The following is a 20,333-nucleotide window of genomic DNA, read 5'->3' on the forward strand; positions in this document are numbered from 1 at the left end:
TACCTCCATGACAAGTGTTCGACCTTACCAATCCAGGAGCACATCTCGTTTGATACCGCAACGAGTTCTTTCAGGTCCGCGATCATTGACGTCATCAGCCATCGGTTAAGTTTCGGCATGGTCAACGGATCTTCGTCAACCTCGACCTGCGTCAAGTGGTTGACATCTTGATGCCACTATTATACTATCAAATTCTATTGTTAATCGATTCCTCGTTTCACGCGGTCACAGGATCAATTGTGCGTGATATAAACGAGACGAATTGTGAATAATTTCATACTGTAAAGTGATTAGGAAAGACGGAATATTTCGATGCGAATAAATACAACATCGATACTACGTAAGGTATGTGAAATTATTTATAAGTATACAAGTATGAAAAAGAACCTGCGCTGTTTTATTTGCAGCGACGTTTTTTCTGGGAGTAGAAATAAAATTCATACCAAGGGAAAAAAAATAATGTTCCAATCCTTGATTCAGGTACGGAACCGTTTTATCGTTGTATGTGCAATTAAGAAAAAAAATGTTCAGCTCCGACGATCGTCGTTCGACCGATGCGACATCCTAGCTACAATTATTTTGACCCTAGATATTTCTACTTCGAGATCATTTTTTTCGTTTCTTTCTGTTCTTTTTCTTCTTTCTTGCACAACAGGTGCAACACCCCGTTGACTTTTCGTCCAACTCTTTGGACTCGTTGGAATCATTGGGTGGAACGTTGGCGTCCTGAGTGCCGACGTTGGTCACGTCAACGGAACCACCGCCTCTCCTGCCGATGCTGTTCCTCTTTGGAACTCTACTCACGGTTCTCGGTCCCATAAAGCCTTGCTCCTCGTCGATCGACGTACGCTTACTGAAAAGCACATTGATCTCAGCCCCGAGAAATGCAGGTTACCCTGGAACACTTACATGATTTTTGGCTTTTTTTTCCTCAGTCTCTCAAAGCAAGCCACAAGTCTGTTCCGCAGAAGAAGAGCGCAACAGCATGTGAGCACCATTATTGTACCAAGAACCAGCAGAGCTGTACTCAGCGAGACCCTCAAACAAGTCGCTGTCTTATCGTCGGTCAAGTGAGGGAACAGCTTCGAGAGCTTTGATTTTCCGTGCTTTTTCTCGTCGGATTTTGTCGTCGAATTCGATCCGTCGTTTCCCTTATCAACCGTACCGTTCACCGAAGCGTCCTTATTACCCTCCTCGACTTTCGCTGGGGGAATTTTCAGTCCTGAATTCGCCGTATTTTCAGACTCTGGCTCTCCCATCACTAGCGAACGGTCCTGGAATACGTCCAGATCCTCAATTCCGTTCAGCTTTCGCCCTTCGGGAATACTGACGATTGACCGCTGGTAAAAGCCAGTTGGAGACGATCCACGCAGTGATTTGTTCTGACGTGGCCCAAATATCAAATTGTTTATATCCGGTAATGCCGAGAACTCGGACGAGAACTTCGAGTTCCCAATATTCATCATCTTACTGTCCCAAGGCCTGGAGAGCGTGATGAAGGGATAAATCATTGACGTAGTGATTTTGCTGTATAATTTTCGATATCTCACTCGGATTCCAAGGTTTGTTCAGTGGCGCTCTTCTCTCTATTATAAGCCGAAGCTAGGAGCCAGGATGCCAAATCATTTCTACCGATTTTACGAAGTTTATTTCCCAGCAATAATTCGGCGTCTCTTCGATTAATACGAATATTCGACGCCCAGTTAACGAGCATTCGAAAGCAATCAATTTCGTTAGATGACAAATGGTAAGGTGACTCTATAAATTATGACCATGTAAAATCCAAATCGAAATTCTATCATCAATTATAACTAACAGGTTTTTTTCTAACATTAAATGACACTGATTGTGAGTTCTTGCGTGGCTCTTACTTTCAAAACCGTGATTGACTATGCTCTGGCACTCATTTGGAAGCAATCGCTTTGCGATGTGCTGCAAAGCCGTTGTTTCTACGTCAGCTACGATGGCCTGTAATGAAAATTTATTATTTACATAATTATTTATACAACACAATTGGCGTTTCAAAAACTTGACTGACTTGCCTGAAGCAGAAGAAAATAAACGAGAAGGAGTAACGGTGTGATGTTGCCGGAAAAACTTTTGGACAGCTGGTATCTGAACATGACGTACTTTTGTGCTCAAATGACATCGGGGATCTTAGATCAGATCACACTATTGATACTACCGATGTAAAATTTGATCATCATTTAACGAAAGGTGGAAATTGAATCAAACGATGTAGAGTAACGAAGTTTTTCCCCCCACTGTGCTTTGGAAGAAGTGGTAAAATTTTTTTTATTACATGAGAAAATTAGTCTGGATAACCATCTGCACCTGTAAATTACGATAGTTGAAAACACTAATCACGTGACGAATATTTAACCAACCTGGGCGTACGCCAGTCCTTTGTCACAATGTATTGACTGCAGTTTCGTGATGTGGTCGTTAGGTTTTTTAAGGATACTTTTACCATGAAATTTGTATGTAATTTTTATGTTATTATCATCATTTTGAGGGTAAGCACGCTGGTTAATTACCGGCTGGTATACAGTCATGTTTGCAATGTTGTTTGCATAATCTTTTTCGAGACTATACCTAACCTTTTACTGTAGACATAATGTAAAACGCACGTTGTTTCATACCTTAACTTCAGAGCACACGAATGGTTGAAAACGTGGCAAACTTCACCCATGACGAGTTAATGCTAATTTCGCGTAAACTAAAACCCATGGAATGCATGCGACTATTGGAGTCACTGTACTTGTCAATTCCCAAAGATGAGGGGCACAGGATTACTCGAGAGACACCTGTGAACGCCTGGATATCGGACCACGGATGTCTGGACGAACTTACGGCATGGAACCATCAGTTCCCAGGTGAGAGTCAAGGCGAAGAATAATAAAATCCCGCCAACTTCCCGCGACTTTATTCAACTCGATCATTTTTCAGACAAGGCTGAACCCCCAGGTCGCGTCGTCATGATTTTGCATCTGAATGCCTTGGGCAGAATTGACCTGGCGAATCACGTGCGCAGAGATTGGAACGCGTTAGTATCCAGTGCGAAAGCAAATACATTCCAGAATATGGTGAAACAGAGAATCTCGAGGATGGTTATGGCTAAAGAAGATACAGACCATACTCTGCACCATACGCATGATGGAAAGAAAAGGTGGACTCGCAAAATACAGCGAACGAAGACGCCCAGAAGCACGAATCAGTACATCAACATCCGTCTTCCGATGATCGCAGGGTAAAAATGGACTGGTTTGAATATTACTACAGTATAGAGAAATTGTAAGAAAAGCATGTGGACGCCATATTTTACAGTGCTATTGAAGATACTACAAGCAGTGGACAACAAGCTACAGCCTACACAAATTCACCAAAGAATTGGAAACAGACAACGTCAAAACATGCCATGATTTTTGTCATAATTTTGAGTGCTCTAATCATCATTGCTTGCGGAATTATGCTATTCCTTCTTCGAAAGCCATTGATAAATTGCCTATGTGCTGCTCAATGGAGGTGAACGATTATATCAGTCAGTGAAAAAATACATGATGATCTGTACGTTTGTAAGTGGCTTGATTCGATTTCATTTTCCAGCGAATTCTGCTCGGGGAGCTGCTTTGACACTCGCGAAAAAGGGCTGCAATGCGTCGGTTATTTAGAAGATATGAACGATGCTGAAACTCAGTCGATCAACACCTGCCCAATATCGGAAATCAACATTGAGGGACGTAGTTGTGTTAATTCTGTGGGTACCGATAGTCGGAAAAGTTTTTCAGATACCGCGTTAGGCAATGAGACATGCACGGGTGGAACCTCGATTGAAAATTGCAAGCTTTTTGTCGAGGAGTCTGTAGAAGTGCAAACAGAAACTTGGCCGATTCCGTGCAGGTGTCATCGGTTGGAACCAGAGACTTGCAAGTCTGAAATTGGAACCAAGAAGAAAAGGAAGAAAGCCAAGAGCAAGTCGAAGGAAGAAACCAAGGGTACCAAAGGCTGCCTCAAAGCTATGCAAGAGATAATTCGACCACGACAGAAACGCCAAACAAGGAAGGGCTGCACTTTTGACATGAAACACTTCCAGGATAAAATACTTACGCTGCTTGATCAAGAAGGCGGAATTTGTCAGTGCTGTAATTGCAATAGTCCTGGGAAACTGAATGGTGAGTACATTATTTTTGAAAATCGTTATTTCTTGTTCTTCTGTGTTTATGCCTCGCACTCGATTTTTTGTTTCGTGATGAAAAGTGGAAAGTAGACCCGAAAGACACGTCGACAGACAAACCAAATGCGAGAAACGAGTGGAGAAGGAGGAAAAACAATCAGGTGTAACTAAACGCGAAAGGATACCGACAACTATACAACGAGATGACAATACTGTGATGGTATACCGTACGTCGATGGCGTCTAACAATAAGTCATCGACGATGTCCGGGAGGCAACGCGAGTCTGCAGAGAAAGAGAAAAATATTGAATCATCATCTCGAAGGTCGGGTTCGCGAAGGGCTAAAAGAGCCAGAAGAGTTCAAGTCTCAGCCTCGTCTTCTGAGTTGGAAATCTGCAATATCAATAGGAAAGAAAAACGGAAGAAACGTCGATCCAAGGAATCAAAGAAAAAATTTTCATGCGATTTTTAATTAGTGATAAAGCTGCAGAGATGTTTCTTGGATGACGTCAGGCCAATGCTCTGAGTTTGATCCGCGCTATTAGCAGCTGTAAAATTGCATAGCTAGGAATTTCGTTTTCGGACGAAAAAACCACAGATACGCGTTCGATGAACGTGAATGGAGTTACGAATTATGCTCGATTGTCAAACGTACGTATAAGAGGAAATGCAGTTGGTAACAGCGGTTTATCGATGCAATTTCAACTTTTTTATAAATATATGTACCTTCTTTTCAATGTAATGAAACTTGTACAGTTTTACCTTTTGACGATTGTTATTGCAACGGTAAGTAGCGGACGTAAAATCTATTTACGAGTAAATCACCTCGGTATTTTTTGGCATAGCGCGATATTGTTTAATTTTTCACACCAAGCGTTTTACATTTTCATCCTCATATGCAAGGATCCTCAAGTCACCGATGAAGGCTATCTGACCCAGAGCGAACTCCAGTATCTCTCCAAAAGACTCTATCCAGAAGAATGCGCATACTTGACGAATGCCTTGTCGAACAGCCTACAAGCAAATTGTAAAGCTCAAGAGCAGAGCTCCACTGATAAAACTTTTTCATTTAAACCAGACATTCATTGTCTCCTTAAACTCGACAAGTGGAATAAAATGGCTCTGAAAGACGAGAAAGCTCATGAGCGAATAGAGAAAATTTTACAAGAGATGGGGAGATTCGATCTTGCCACGTATTTATCAAAGAACGCTACCGATCTTATAAATTTTTACAAATCACTACGCTAAGGGTATTTATAATTTTTGAGCGTTCTTGTCTCGCTTAAAAATACCTTCAATAACATCCGGATTCAACAGCGCCCAAATGAAATCACACAAGATTATTCATTATTGCTGTAGATGGGAGCTGAAGAATATTATAAAAATCGAATATTTATTGCATTCTATTTAATCTCGATACAAATTATTCTGCCCTTGATTCTTTGTCTTGATGCGGAAGGTTGCACTCCAAGCAAGAACTTTACGAATATTCGTTATGTATCAATTTTTAAACATTATTATATATTCGTGTTATTCGTTTCCCGAACACGCGCATCGTGTTTGGGGTACTTGATACCTCTTCTTGCCACTGGATGCAGGTGATCGCTTATCGTCACAGCTGCTGCAGGCATGCGGCAAACTTCGTATATCTTTGTCAGCTAGTGCTCTGTGAGTATAGAACACAGTCGTTATTTTGCATTAAAGAACAATTACGAAATTTCTGAATACCAACATAAGATTCCGTATGAATAAACATGGTAATTTTGAAAGATACAGAGAAGTTAGATAATATTCACCATAAATCGTTGGAGCTTATAGATTATATTAAGCGAATAATAAGCGTCTCTTACATATATTGAGAAGGTTTTCGAAATCTTCTGAACACCCAGTTAACGCAGAGCAGCGCGGCTGCCGTTGAGCAAACCGCCAGGGCGATATAAATCCACATCATCGAGTCCAAGGTAGAATCAATCAAAGCTCGGTTCACCGTTTCACGATCTGAAGCCACTGCAGAGTGGTCAGTCTTTGGATGACTGGAGTAGATCGGTCTGCGAAAGTGAAGGGTTGTTCTTGGATTCTACTTTAATTAAGTTGTAACGCTTAAGTATATGCAACGTGCAAAGCACAAGTTCTGCGATATTACGATTTTAGAAATACCACGTTTCTCGCCGAGTAGCTTCCGCAGTTAACTTACATCATCTGCATCTCCGAAGATAAGGGAGTGGCATCGTTTGTTCCATTTAATTCACCGGTTCTGAAGAAGTACGCAGGCCGCCTATAGCACAGCCATCTTGCTAGGTCTTGTCTTTTCACTTTTCGAAGAGTCCGCGATACTTGGGAGCAATCTCTTTGACCCCTGGAACTAGGATCTCGCCAGTAATTGAGCAGCATTGTTTCACAGGGTGTTATTTGGGCAGACCTTTCATGAATGTTTGATTCTTTCTAATGAGGAGAACCTTTTTTTGTAATCAAATATGCAGTATGCTAGGTTAAAAGCTGATACATAAAGAAATCCTAATAGTTGTTCACGTTGGGAGTACCTCAGCCGAAACTTCTCTTCTACGTCTTCTGTTGTAACCGTGGTGCAGCAAGTAGAGCAAACTGAAGCACTCACTGGGCTGCAAAGTGCTGGCAATGTACGATATTTCCTCCTCTGTCACAGCTCTTCCTTGAACGAAATCGACTTGTGTTTTAAGATAATACCAAGTGAGTGTTAGTAGACCTCATGTAGACCACACGATTCGAACTCACTTTTCATATTTCTGAAGCATAATTGATCGTGTTTCTCATCAGCCTCCACTTCGGCCCCCAGTACCATAAACTTGGAGTCAATAGTGCAAGTAGTATTCGACCACGAGAGGTTTGACATCAACAGGCAGACGAGGATTCCAAGCACAAGCCAGAATCGCATGGCGTAAAGGACATGAAATCTTCTGAAAACTTGGCCCCCTCAGTCAAGAACATGAATATTTGAGAATCCATTACATGGGGCTGCAGGGTTGTATTATCACATGCATCTCAGAATATTATCGCAAGACATTTGACTTAACTGTTCCACCTGAACTGTGGCGTAAAGTTCCTAGTCACTTGTTGGAATACGTTCAAATTTTTCGGAGCCTCGAGTGGGATGTGAGAGTCTGGTATACTTCCATGATAGTGTGGAGACTATCTACGATTCTGTTTTAATCCCAATTGTTCGGACCAGATTATTAACTGAGCCAGAGAACAGGAAATTTCATTCGTCATTTCTGTCCTGGAAGTCCAACGGCCGTTTTGTTGCATTTCCTGAGTTTCTAGGGGTCCGATTAGCTTAACAGGTGACGTACGAGCCGCATCTGAGACGAAGAGTTTTGTGCACAAAAGATAGATGAGGCTGACCCCTTTGCATTTTTGGTGAAAGTTTTCGCGATTTTGAAAAGTGCTGGAATAAATTCTTTCAGGCACTATTCCGACGTAATTTTGCGAGAGAAATCGATTGGGCGCAGTTCCAATAGGCTGCGATCAACAGATCAAAAGTGACAGCCAAAAAACGAGAACCTGAGTTTTCGCCATTTTTCAGCAGCTGCTTTTTCCTACGTAATTACTTTCCTGTTGGTCCCACGCTCTTTTTGCCGTGTTTTCTGAGTTCCTGGGGGTCCAATTGGTCGGGAAAGGGTCATACAAATGGATTCTGAGACGAAAAATTTTTCGGTCAAAAAAAAAGGAAGGTTAACCCCTTTGTATTTTTGGCGAAAATTTTCGCGATTTTCAAAAGTGCTGGAATAAATTCTTTCTGGCACTATTCCGTCGTAATTTTGCGAGAGAAATCGATTGGGCGCAGTTCCAATAGGCTGCGATCAACAGATCAAAAGTTACAGCCAAAAAACGAGAACCTGAGTTTTCGCCATTTTTCAGCAGCTGCTTTTTCCTCCGTCATTACTTTCCTGTTGGTCCCACGCTCTTATCGCCGTGTTTTCTGAGTTCCTGGGGGTCCAATTGGTCGGGAAAGGGTCATACAAATGGATTCTGAGACGAAAAATTTTTCGGTCAAAAAAAAAGGAAGGTTAACAACCCCTTTGTATTTTTGGCGAAAATTTTCGCGATTTTCAAAAGTGCTGGAACAAATTCTTTCTGGCACCATTCCGACGTAATTTTGCGAGAGAAATCGATTGGGCGCAGTTCCAATAGGCTGCGATCAACAGATCAAAAGTTACAGCCAAAAAACGAGAACCTGAGTTTTCGCCATTTTTCAGCAGCTGCTTTTTCCTACGTAATTACTTTCCTGTTGGTCCAACGCTCATTTTGCCGTGTTTTCTGAGTTCCTGGGGGTCCAATTGGTCGGGAAAGGGTCATACAAATGGATTCTGAGACGAAAAATTTTTCGGTCAAAAAAAAAGGAAGGTTAACCTCTTTGTATTTTTGGCGAAAATTTTCGCGATTTTCAAAAGTGCTGCAATAAATTCTTTCTGGCACTATTCCGACGTAATTTTGCGAGAGAAATCGATTGGGCGCAGTTCCAATAGGCTGCGATCAACAGATCAAAAGTTACAGCCAAAAAACGAGAACCTGAGTTTTCGCCATTTTTCAGCTGCTGCTTTTTCCTTCGTTATTACTTTCCTGTTGGTCCCACGCTCTTTTCGCCGTGTTATCTGAGTTCCTGGGGGTCCAATTGGTCGGGAAAGGGTCATACAAATGGATTCTGAGACGAAAAATTTTTCGGTCAAAAAAAAAGGAAGGTTAACCCCTTTGTATTTTTGGCGAAAATTTTCGCGATTTTCAAAAGTGCTGGAATAAATTCTTTCTGGCACTATTCCGACGTAATTTTGCGAGAGAAATCGATTGGGCGCAGTTCCAATAGGCTGCGATCAACAGATCAAAAGTTACAGCCAAAAAACGAGAACCTGAGTTTTCGCCATTTTTCAGCAGCTGCTTTTTCCTCCGTCATTACTTTCCTGTTGGTCCCACGCTCTTATCGCCGTGTTTTCTGAGTTCCTGGGGGTCCAATTGGTCGGGAAAGGGTCATACAAATGGATTCTGAGACGAAAAATTTTTCGGTCAAAAAAAAAGGAAGGTTAACCCCTTTGTATTTTTGGCGAAAATTTTCGCGATTTTCAAAAGTGCTGGAATAAATTCTTTCTGGCACTATTCCGACGTAATTTTGCGAGAGAAATCGATTGGGCGCAGTTCCAATAGGCTGCGATCAACAGATCAAAAGTTACAGCCAAAAAACGAGAACCTGAGTTTTCGCCATTTTTCAGCAGCTGCTTTTTCCTCCGTCATTACTTTCCTGTTGGTCCCACGCTCTTATCGCCGTGTTTTCTGAGTTCCTGGGGGTTCGATTGGTCGGGAAAGGGTCATACAAATGGATTCTGAGACGAAAAATTTTTCGGTCCAAAAAAAAGGAAGGTTAACCCCTTTGTATTTTTGGCGAAAATTTTCGCGATTTTCAAAAGTGCTGCAATAAATTCTTTCTGGCACTATTCCGACGTAATTTTGCGAGAGAAATCGATTGGGCGCAGTTCCAATAGGCTGCGATCAACAGATCAAAAGTTACAGCCAAAAAACGAAAACCTGAGTTTTCGCCATTTTTCAGCAGCTGCTTTTTCCTTCGTAATTACTTTCCTGTTGGTCCCACGCTCTTTTCGCCGTGTTTTTTGAGTTCCTGGGGGTCCAATTGGTCGGGAAAGGGTCATACAAATGGATTCTGAGACAGAAAATTTTTCGCTCAAAAAAAAAGGAAGGTTAACCCCTTTGTATTTTTGGCGAAAATTTTCGCGATTTTCAAAAGTGCTGCAATAAATTCTTTCTGGCACTATTTCGACGTAATTTTGCGAGAGAAATCGATTGGGCGCAGTTCCAATAGGCTGCGATCAACAGATCAAAAGTTACAGCCAAAAAACGAGAACCTGAGTTTTCGCCATTTTTCAGCTGCTGCTTTTTCCTTCGTTATTACTTTCCTGTTGGTCCCACGCTCTTTTCGCCGTGTTTTCTGAGTTCCTGGGGGTTCGATTGGTCGGGAAAGGGTCATACAAATGGATTCTGAGACGAAAAATTTTTCGGTCAAAAAAAAAGGAAGGTTAACCCCTTTGTATTTTTGGCGAAAATTTTCGCGATTTTCAAAAGTGCTGGAATAAATTCTTTCTGGCACTATTCCGACGTAATTTTGCGAGAGAAATCGATTGGGCGCAGTTCCAATAGGCTGCGATCAACAGATCAAAAGTTACAGCCAAAAAACGAGAACCTGAGTTTTCGCCATTTTTCAGCAGCTGCTTTTTCCTCCGTCATTACTTTCCTGTTGGTCCCACGCTCTTATCGCCGTGTTTTCTGAGTTCCTGGGGGTCCAATTGGTCGGGAAAGGGTCATACAAATGGATTCTGAGACGAAAAATTTTTCGGTCAAAAAAAAAGGAAGGTTAACCCCTTTGTATTTTTGGCGAAAATTTTCGCGATTTTCAAAAGTGCTGGAATAAATTCTTTCTGGCACTATTCCGACGTAATTTTGCGAGAGAAATCGATTGGGCGCAGTTCCAATAGGCTGCGATCAACAGATCAAAAGTTACAGCCAAAAAACGAGAACCTGAGTTTTCGCCATTTTTCAGCAGCTGCTTTTTCCTCCGTCATTACTTTCCTGTTGGTCCCACGCTCTTATCGCCGTGTTTTCTGAGTTCCTGGGGGTTCGATTGGTCGGGAAAGGGTCATACAAATGGATTCTGAGACGAAAGATTTTTCGGTCAAAAAAAAAGGAAGGTTAACCCCTTTGTATTTTTGGCGAAAATTTTCGCGAATTTCAAAAGTGCTGGAATTAATTCTTTCTGGCACTATTCCGACGTAATTTTGCGAGAGAAATCGATTGGGCGCAGTTCCAATAGGCTGCGATCAACAGATCAAAAGTTACAGCCAAAAAACGAAAACCTGAGTTTTCGCCATTTTTCAGCAGCTGCTTTTTCCTTCGTAATTACTTTCCTGTTGGTCCCACGCTCTTTTCGCCGTGTTTTCTGAGTTCCTGGGGGTCCAATTGGTCGGGAAAGGGTCATACAAATGGATTCTGAGACAGAAAATTTTTCGCTCAAAAAAAAAGGAAGGTTAACCCCTTTGTATTTTTAGCGAAAATTTTCGCGATTTTCAAAACTGCTGGAATTAATTCTTTCTGGCACTATTCCGACGTAATTTTGCGAGAGAAATCGATTGTGCGCAGTTCCAATAGGCTGCGATCAACAGATCAAAAGTTACAGCCAAAAAACGAGAACCTGAGTTTTCGCCATTTTTCAGCAGCTGCTTTTTCCTACGTAATTACTTTCCTGTTGGTCCCACGCTCTTTTTGCCGTGTTTTCTGAGTTCCTGGGGGTCCAATTGGTCGGGAAAGGGTCATACAAATGGATTCTGAGACGAAAAATTTTTCGGTCAAAAAAAAAGGAAGGTTAACAACCCCTTTGTATTTTTGGCGAAAATTTTCGCGATTTTCAAAAGTGCTGCAATAAATTCTTTCTGGCACTATTCCGACGTAATTTTGCGAGAGAAATCGATTGGGCGCAGTTCCAATAGGCTGCGATCAACAGATCAAAAGTTACAGCCAAAAAACGAGAACCTGAGTTTTCGCCATTTTTCAGCAGCTGCTTTTTCCTACGTAATTACTTTCCTGTTGGTCTCACGCTCTTTTTGCCGTGTTTTCTGAGTTCCTGGGGGTCCAATTGGTCGGGAAAGGGTCATACAAATGGATTCTAAGACGAAAAATTTTTCGGTCCAAAAAAAAGGAAGGTTAACCCCTTTGTATTTTTGGCGAAAATTTTCGCGATTTTCAAAAGTGCTGGAATAAATTCTTTCTGGCACTATTCCGACGTAATTTTGCGAGAGAAATCGATTGGGCGCAGTTCCAATAGGCTGCGATCAACAGATCAAAAGTTACAGCCAAAAAACGAGAACCTGAGTTTTCGCCATTTTTCAGCAGCTGCTTTTTCCTACGTAATTACTTTACTGTTGGTCCCACGCTCTTTTTGCCGTGTTTTCTGAGTTCCTGGGGGTCCAATTGGTCGGGAAAAGGTCATACAAATGGATTCTGAGACGAAAAATTTTTCGGTCAAAAAAAAAGGAAGGTTAACCCCTTTGTATTTTTGGCGAAAATTTTCGCGATTTTCAAAAGTGCTGCAATAAATTCTTTCTGGCACTATTTCGACGTAATTTTGCGAGAGAAATCGATTGGGCGCAGTTCCAATAGGCTGCGATCAACAGATCAAAAGTTACAGCCAAAAAACGAGAACCTGAGTTTTCGCCATTTTTCAGCTGCTGCTTTTTCCTTCGTTATTACTTTCCTGTTGGTCCCACGCTCTTTTCGCCGTGTTTTCTGAGTTCCTGGGGGTTCGATTGGTCGGGAAAGGGTCATACAAATGGATTCTGAGACGAAAAATTTTTCGGTCAAACAAAAAGGAAGGTTAACCCCTTTGTATTTTTGGCGAAAATTTTCGCGATTTTCAAAAGTGCTGGAATAAATTCTTTCTGGCACTATTCCGTCGTAATTTTGCGAGAGAAATCGATTGGGCGCAGTTCCAATAGGCTGCGATCAACAGATCAAAAGTTACAGCCAAAAAACGAGAACCTGAGTTTTCGCCATTTTTCAGCAGCTGCTTTTTCCTCCGTCATTACTTTCCTGTTGGTCCCACGCTCTTATCGCCGTGTTTTCTGAGTTCCTGGGGGTCCAATTGGTCGGGAAAGGGTCATACAAATGGATTCTGAGACGAAAAATTTTTCGGTCAAAAAAAAAGGAAGGTTAACCCCTTTGTATTTTTGGCGAAAATTTTCGCGATTTTCAAAAGTGCTGCAATAAATTCTTTCTGGCACTATTCCGACGTAATTTTGCGAGAGAAATCGATTGGGCGCAGTTCCAATAGGCTGCGATCAACAGATCAAAAGTTACAGCCAAAAAACGAGAACCTGAGTTTTCGCCATTTTTCAGCAGCTGCTTTTTCCTACGTAATTACTTTACTGTTGGTCCCACGCTCTTTTTGCCGTGTTTTCTGAGTTCCTGGGGGTCCAATTGGTCGGGAAAAGGTCATACAAATGGATTCTGAGACGAAAAATTTTTCGGTCAAAAAAAAAGGAAGGTTAACCCCTTTGTATTTTTGGCGAAAATTTTCGCGATTTTCAAAAGTGCTGCAATAAATTCTTTCTGGCACTATTTCGACGTAATTTTGCGAGAGAAATCGATTGGGCGCAGTTCCAATAGGCTGCGATCAACAGATCAAAAGTTACAGCCAAAAAACGAGAACCTGAGTTTTCGCCATTTTTCAGCTGCTGCTTTTTCCTTCGTTATTACTTTCCTGTTGGTCCCACGCTCTTTTCGCCGTGTTTTCTGAGTTCCTGGGGGTTCGATTGGTCGGGAAAGGGTCATACAAATGGATTCTGAGACGAAAAATTTTTCGGTCAAAAAAAAAGGAAGGTTAACCCCTTTGTATTTTTGGCGAAAATTTTCGCGATTTTCAAAAGTGCTGGAATAAATTCTTTCTGGCACTATTCCGACGTAATTTTGCGAGAGAAATCGATTGGGCGCAGTTCCAATAGGCTGCGATCAACAGATCAAAAGTTACAGCCAAAAAACGAAAACCTGAGTTTTCGCCATTTTTCAGCAGCTGCTTTTTCCTTCGTAATTACTTTCCTGTTGGTCCCACGCTCTTTTCGCCGTGTTTTCTGAGTTCCTGGGGGTCCAATTGGTCGGGAAAGGGTCATACAAATGGATTCTGAGACAGAAAATTTTTCGCTCAAAAAAAAAGGAAGGTTAACCCCTTTGTATTTTTAGCGAAAATTTTCGCGATTTTCAAAACTGCTGGAATTAATTCTTTCTGGCACTATTCCGACGTAATTTTGCGAGAGAAATCGATTGTGCGCAGTTCCAATAGGCTGCGATCAACAGATCAAAAGTTACAGCCAAAAAACGAGAACCTGAGTTTTCGCCATTTTTCAGCAGCTGCTTTTTCCTACGTAATTACTTTCCTGTTGGTCCCACGCTCTTTTTGCCGTGTTTTCTGAGTTCCTGGGGGTCCAATTGGTCGGGAAAGGGTCATACAAATGGATTCTGAGACGAAAAATTTTTCGGTCAAAAAAAAAGGAAGGTTAACAACCCCTTTGTATTTTTGGCGAAAATTTTCGCGATTTTCAAAAGTGCTGCAATAAATTCTTTCTGGCACTATTCCGACGTAATTTTGCGAGAGAAATCGATTGGGCGCAGTTCCAATAGGCTGCGATCAACAGATCAAAAGTTACAGCCAAAAAACGAGAACCTGAGTTTTCGCCATTTTTCAGCAGCTGCTTTTTCCTACGTAATTACTTTCCTGTTGGTCTCACGCTCTTTTTGCCGTGTTTTCTGAGTTCCTGGGGGTCCAATTGGTCGGGAAAGGGTCATACAAATGGATTCTAAGACGAAAAATTTTTCGGTCCAAAAAAAAGGAAGGTTAACCCCTTTGTATTTTTGGCGAAAATTTTCGCGATTTTCAAAAGTGCTGCAATAAATTCTTTCTGGCACTATTCCGACGTAATTTTGCGAGAGAAATCGATTGGGCGCAGTTCCAATAGGCTGCGATCAACAGATCAAAAGTTACAGCCAAAAAACGAAAACCTGAGTTTTCGCCATTTTTCAGCAGCTGCTTTTTCCTTCGTAATTACTTTCCTGTTGGTCCCACGCTCTTTTCGCCGTGTTTTTTGAGTTCCTGGGGGTCCAATTGGTCGGGAAAGGGTCATACAAATGGATTCTGAGACAGAAAATTTTTCGCTCAAAAAAAAAGGAAGGTTAACCCCTTTGTATTTTTGGCGAAAATTTTCGCGATTTTCAAAAGTGCTGCAATAAATTCTTTCTGGCACTATTTCGACGTAATTTTGCGAGAGAAATCGATTGGGCGCAGTTCCAATAGGCTGCGATCAACAGATCAAAAGTTACAGCCAAAAAACGAGAACCTGAGTTTTCGCCATTTTTCAGCTGCTGCTTTTTCCTTCGTTATTACTTTCCTGTTGGTCCCACGCTCTTTTCGCCGTGTTTTCTGAGTTCCTGGGGGTTCGATTGGTCGGGAAAGGGTCATACAAATGGATTCTGAGACGAAAAATTTTTCGGTCAAAAAAAAAGGAAGGTTAATCCCTTTGTATTTTTGGCGAAAATTTTCGCGATTTTCAAAAGTGCTGCAATAAATTCTTTCTGGCACTATTCCGACGTAATTTTGCGAGAGAAATCGATTGGGCGCAGTTCCAATAGGCTGCGATCAACAGATCAAAAGTTACAGCCAAAAAACGAGAACCTGAGTTTTCGCCATTTTTCAGCTGCTGCTTTTTCCTTCGTTATTACTTTCCTGTTGGTCCCACGCTCTTTTCGCCGTGTTTTCTGAGTTCCTGGGGGTTCGATTGGTCGGGAAAGGGTCATACAAATGGATTCTAAGACGAAAAATTTTTCGGTCCAAAAAAAAGGAAGGTTAACCCCTTTGTATTTTTGGCGAAAATTTTCGCGATTTTCAAAAGTGCTGCAATAAATTCTTTCTAGCACTATTCCGACGTAATTTTGCGAGAGAAATCGATTGGGCGCAGTTCCAATAGGCTGCGATCAACAGATCAAAAGTTACAGCCAAAAAACGAGAACCTGAGTTTTCGCCATTTTTCAGCTGCTGCTTTTTCCTTCGTTATTACTTTCCTGTTGGTCCCACGCTCTTTTCGCCGTGTTTTCTGAGTTCCTGGGGGTTCGATTGGTCGGGAAAGGGTCATACAAATGGATTCTAAGACGAAAAATTTTTCGGTCCAAAAAAAAGGAAGGTTAACCCCTTTGTATTTTTGGCGAAAATTTTCGCGATTTTCAAAAGTGCTGCAATAAATTCTTTCTGGCACTATTCCGACGTAATTTTGCGAGAGAAATCGATTGGGCGCAGTTCCAATAGGCTGCGATCAACAGATCAAAAGTTACAGCCAAAAAACGAAAACCTGAGTTTTCGCCATTTTTCAGCAGCTGCTTTTTCCTTCGTAATTACTTTCCTGTTGGTCCCACGCTCTTTTCGCCGTGTTTTCTGAGTTCCTGGGGGTCCAATTGGTCGGGAAAGGGTCATACAAATGGATTCTGAGACAGAAAATTTTTCGCTCAAAAAAAAAGGAAGGTTAACCCCTTTGTATTTTTAGCGAAAATTTTCGCGATTTTCAAAACTGCTGGAATTAATTCTTTCTGGCACTATTCCGACGTAATTTTGCGAGAGAAACTGATTGTGCGCAGTTCCAATAGGCTGCGATCAACAGATCAAAAGTTACAGCCAAAAAACGAGAACCTGAGTTTTCGCCATTTTTCAGCAGCTGCTTTTTCCTACGTAATTACTTTCCTGTTGGTCCCACGCTCTTTTTGCCGTGTTTTCTGAGTTCCTGGGGGTCCAATTGGTCGGGAAAGGGTCATACAAATGGATTCTGAGACGAAAAATTTTTTGGTCAAAAAAAAAGGAAGGTTAACCCCTTTGTATTTTTGGCGAAAATTTTCGCGATTTTCAAAAGTGCTGCAATAAATTCTTTCTGGCACTATTCCGACGTAATTTTGCGAGAGAAATCGATTGGGCGCAGTTCCAATAGGCTGCGATCAACAGATCAAAAGTTACAGCCAAAAAACGAGAACCTGAGTTTTCGCCATTTTTCAGCTGCTGCTTTTTCCTTCGTTATTACTTTCCTGTTGGTCCCACGCTCTTTTCGCCGTGTTATCTGAGTTCCTGGGGGTCCAATTGGTCGGGAAAGGGTCATACAAATGGATTCTGAGACGAAAAATTTTTCGGTCAAAAAAAAAGGAAGGTTAACCCCTTTGTATTTTTGGCGAAAATTTTCGCGAATTTCAAAAGTGCTGGAATTAATTCTTTCTGGCACTATTCCGACGTAATTTTGCGAGAGAAATCGATTGGGCGCAGTTCCAATAGGCTGCGATCAACAGATCAAAAGTTACAGCCAAAAAACGAGAACCTGAGTTTTCGCCATTTTTCAGCAGCTGCTTTTTCCTACGTAATTACTTTCCTGTTGGTCCCACGCTCTTTTTGCCGTGTTTTCTGAGTTCCTGGGGGTCCAATTGGTCGGGAAAGGGTCACACAAATGGATTCTGAGACGAAAAATTTTTCGGTCAAAAAAAAAGGAAGGTTAACCCCTTTGTATTTTTGGCGAAAATTTTCGCGATTTTCAAAAGTGCTGGAATAAATTCTTTCTGGCACTATTCCGACGTAATTTTGCGAGAGAAATCGATCCGGCGCAGTTCCAATAGGCTGCGATCAACAGATCAAAAGTTACAGCCAAAAAACGAGAACCTGAGTTTTCGCCATTTTTCAGCAGCTGCTTTTTCCTCCGTCATTACTTTCCTGTTGGTCCCACGCTCTTATCGCCGTGTTTTCTGAGTTCCTGGGGGTTCGATTGGTCGGGAAAGGGTCATACAAATGGATTCTGAGACGAAAAATTTTTCGGTCAAAAAAAAAGGAAGGTCAATCCCTTTGTATTTTTGGCGAAAATTTTCGCGAATTTCAAAAGTGCTGCAATAAATTCTTTCTGGCACTATTCCGACGTAATTTTGCGAGAGAAATCGATTGGGCGCAGTTCCAATAGGCTGCGATCAACAGATCAAAAGTTACAGCCAAAAAACGAGAACCTGAGTTTTCGCCATTTTTCAGCAGCTGCTTTTTCCTTCGTAATTACTTTCCTGTTGGTCCCACGCTCTTTTCGCCGTGTTTTCTGAGTTCCTGGGGGTCCAATTGGTCGGGAAAGGGTCATACAAATGGATTCTGAGACGAAAAATTTTTCGGTCAAAAAAAAAGGAAGGTTAACCCCTTTGTATTTTTGGCGAAAATTTTCGCGATTTTCAAAAGTGCTGCAATAAATTCTTTCTGGCACTATTCCGACGTAATTTTGCGAGAGAAATCGATTGGGCGCAGTTCCAATAGGCTGCGATCAACAGATCAAAAGTTACAGCCAAAAAACGAGAACCTGAGTTTTCGCCATTTTTCAGCTGCTGCTTTTTCCTTCGTAATTACTTTCCTGTTGGTCCCACTCTCTTTTCGCCGTGTTTTCTGAGTTCCTGGGGGTCCAATTGGTCGGGAAAGGGTCATACAAATGGATTCTGAGACGAAAAATTTTTCGGTCAAAAAAAAAGGAAGGTTAACCCCTTTGTATTTTTGGCGAAAATTTTCGCGATTTTCAAAAGTGCTGCAATAAATTCTTTCTGGCACTATTCCGACGTAATTTTGCGAGAGAAATCGATTGGGCGCAGTTCCAATAGGCTGCGATCAACAGATCAAAAGTTACAGCCAAAAAACGAGAACCTGAGTTTTCGCCATTTTTCAGCAGCTGCTTTTTCCTACGTAATTACTTTCCTGTTGGTCCCACGCTCTTTTTGCCGTGTTTTCTGAGTTCCTGGGGGTCCAATTGGTCGGGAATGGGTCATACAAATGGATTCTGAGACGAAAAATTTTTCGGTCAAAAAAAAAGGAAGGTTAACCCCTTTGTATTTTTGGCGAAAATTTTCGCGATTTTCAAAAGTGCTGGAATAAATTCTTTCTGGCACTATTCCGACGTAATTTTGCGAGAGAAATCGATTGGGCGCAGTTCCAATAGGCTGCGATCAACAGATCAAAAGTTACAGCCAAAAAACGAGAACCTGAGTTTTCGCCATTTTTCAGCAGCTGCTTTTTCCTCCGTCATTACTTTCCTGTTGGTCCCACGCTCTTATCGCCGTGTTTTCTGAGTTCCTGGGGGTCCAATTGGTCGGGAAAGGGTCATACAAATGGATTCTGAGACGAAAAATTTTTCGGTCAAAAAAAAAGGAAGGTTAACCCCTTTGTATTTTTGGCGAAAATTTTCGCGATTTTCAAAAGTGCTGGAATAAATTCTTTCTGGCACTATTCCGACGTAATTTTGCGAGAGAAATCGATTGGGCGCAGTTCCAATAGGCTGCGATCAACAGATCAAAAGTTACAGCCAAAAAACGAGAACCTGAGTTTTCGCCATTTTTCAGCAGCTGCTTTTTCCTCCGTCATTACTTTCCTGTTGGTCCCACGCTCTTATCGCCGTGTTTTCTGAGTTCCTGGGGGTTCGATTGGTCGGGAAAGGGTCATACAAATGGATTCTGAGACGAAAAATTTTTCGGTCAAAAAAAAAGGAAGGTTAACCCCTTTGTATTTTTGGCGAAAATTTTCGCGAATTTCAAAAGTGCTGGAATTAATTCTTTCTGGCACTATTCCGACGTAATTTTGCGAGAGAAATCGATTGGGCGCAGTTCCAATAGGCTGCGATCAACAGATCAAAAGTTACAGCCAAAAAACGAGAACCTGAGTTTTCGCCATTTTTCAGCAGCTGCTTTTTCCTACGTAATTACTTTACTGTTGGTCCCACGCTCTTTTTGCCGTGTTTTCTGAGTTCCTGGGGGTCCAATTGGTCGGGAAAGGGTCATACAAATGGATTCTGAGACGAAAAATTTTTCGGTCAAAAAAAAAGGAAGGTTAACCCCTTTGTATTTTTGGCGAAAATTTTCGCGATTTTCAAAAGTGCTGCAATAAATTCTTTCTGGCACTATTTCGACGTAATTTTGCGAGAGAAATCGATTGGGCGCAGTTCCAATAGGCTGCGATCAACAGATCAAAAGTTACAGCCAAAAAACGAGAACCTGAGTTTTCGCCATTTTTCAGCTGCTGCTTTTTCCTTCGTTATTACTTTCCTGTTGGTCCCACGCTCTTTTCGCCGTGTTTTCTGAGTTCCTGGGGGTTCGATTGGTCGGGAAAGGGTCATACAAATGGATTCTGAGACGAAAAATTTTTCGGTCAAAAAAAAAGGAAGGTTAACCCCTTTGTATTTTTGGCGAAAATTTTCGCGATTTTCAAAAGTGCTGGAATAAATTCTTTCTGGCACTATTCCGACGTAATTTTGCGAGAGAAATCGATTGGGCGCAGTTCCAATAGGCTGCGATCAACAGATCAAAAGTTACAGCCAAAAAACGAGAACCTGAGTTTTCGCCATTTTTCAGCAGCTGCTTTTTCCTCCGTCATTACTTTCCTGTTGGTCCCACGCTCTTATCGCCGTGTTTTCTGAGTTCCTGGGGGTCCAATTGGTCGGGAAAGGGTCATACAAATGGATTCTGAGACGAAAAATTTTTCGGTCAAAAAAAAAGGAAGGTTAACCCCTTTGTATTTTTGGCGAAAATTTTCGCGATTTTCAAAAGT

General features: G+C 41.7%; 1 protein-coding gene across 1 annotated transcript; it reads left to right on the top strand.

Annotated features, from left to right (window-relative positions):
• The first annotated feature begins 3,676 nt into the window (after window positions 1-3,676).
• LOC124294680 lies at window positions 3,677-4,771 on the top strand. Its single transcript, XM_046741115.1, has 2 exons — window positions 3,677-4,172; window positions 4,258-4,771. The coding sequence occupies exons 1-2, from the start codon at window positions 3,677-3,679 to the stop codon at window positions 4,644-4,646; spliced, it is 885 nt and encodes a 294-aa protein (XP_046597071.1). The 3' UTR covers window positions 4,647-4,771.
• The last annotated feature ends 15,562 nt before the right edge of the window (window positions 4,772-20,333 follow it).

This window comes from Neodiprion lecontei, chromosome 5, assembly GCF_021901455.1.
Source record: "Neodiprion lecontei isolate iyNeoLeco1 chromosome 5, iyNeoLeco1.1, whole genome shotgun sequence".
NCBI classification, from domain to species: Eukaryota; Metazoa; Arthropoda; class Insecta; order Hymenoptera; family Diprionidae; genus Neodiprion; species Neodiprion lecontei.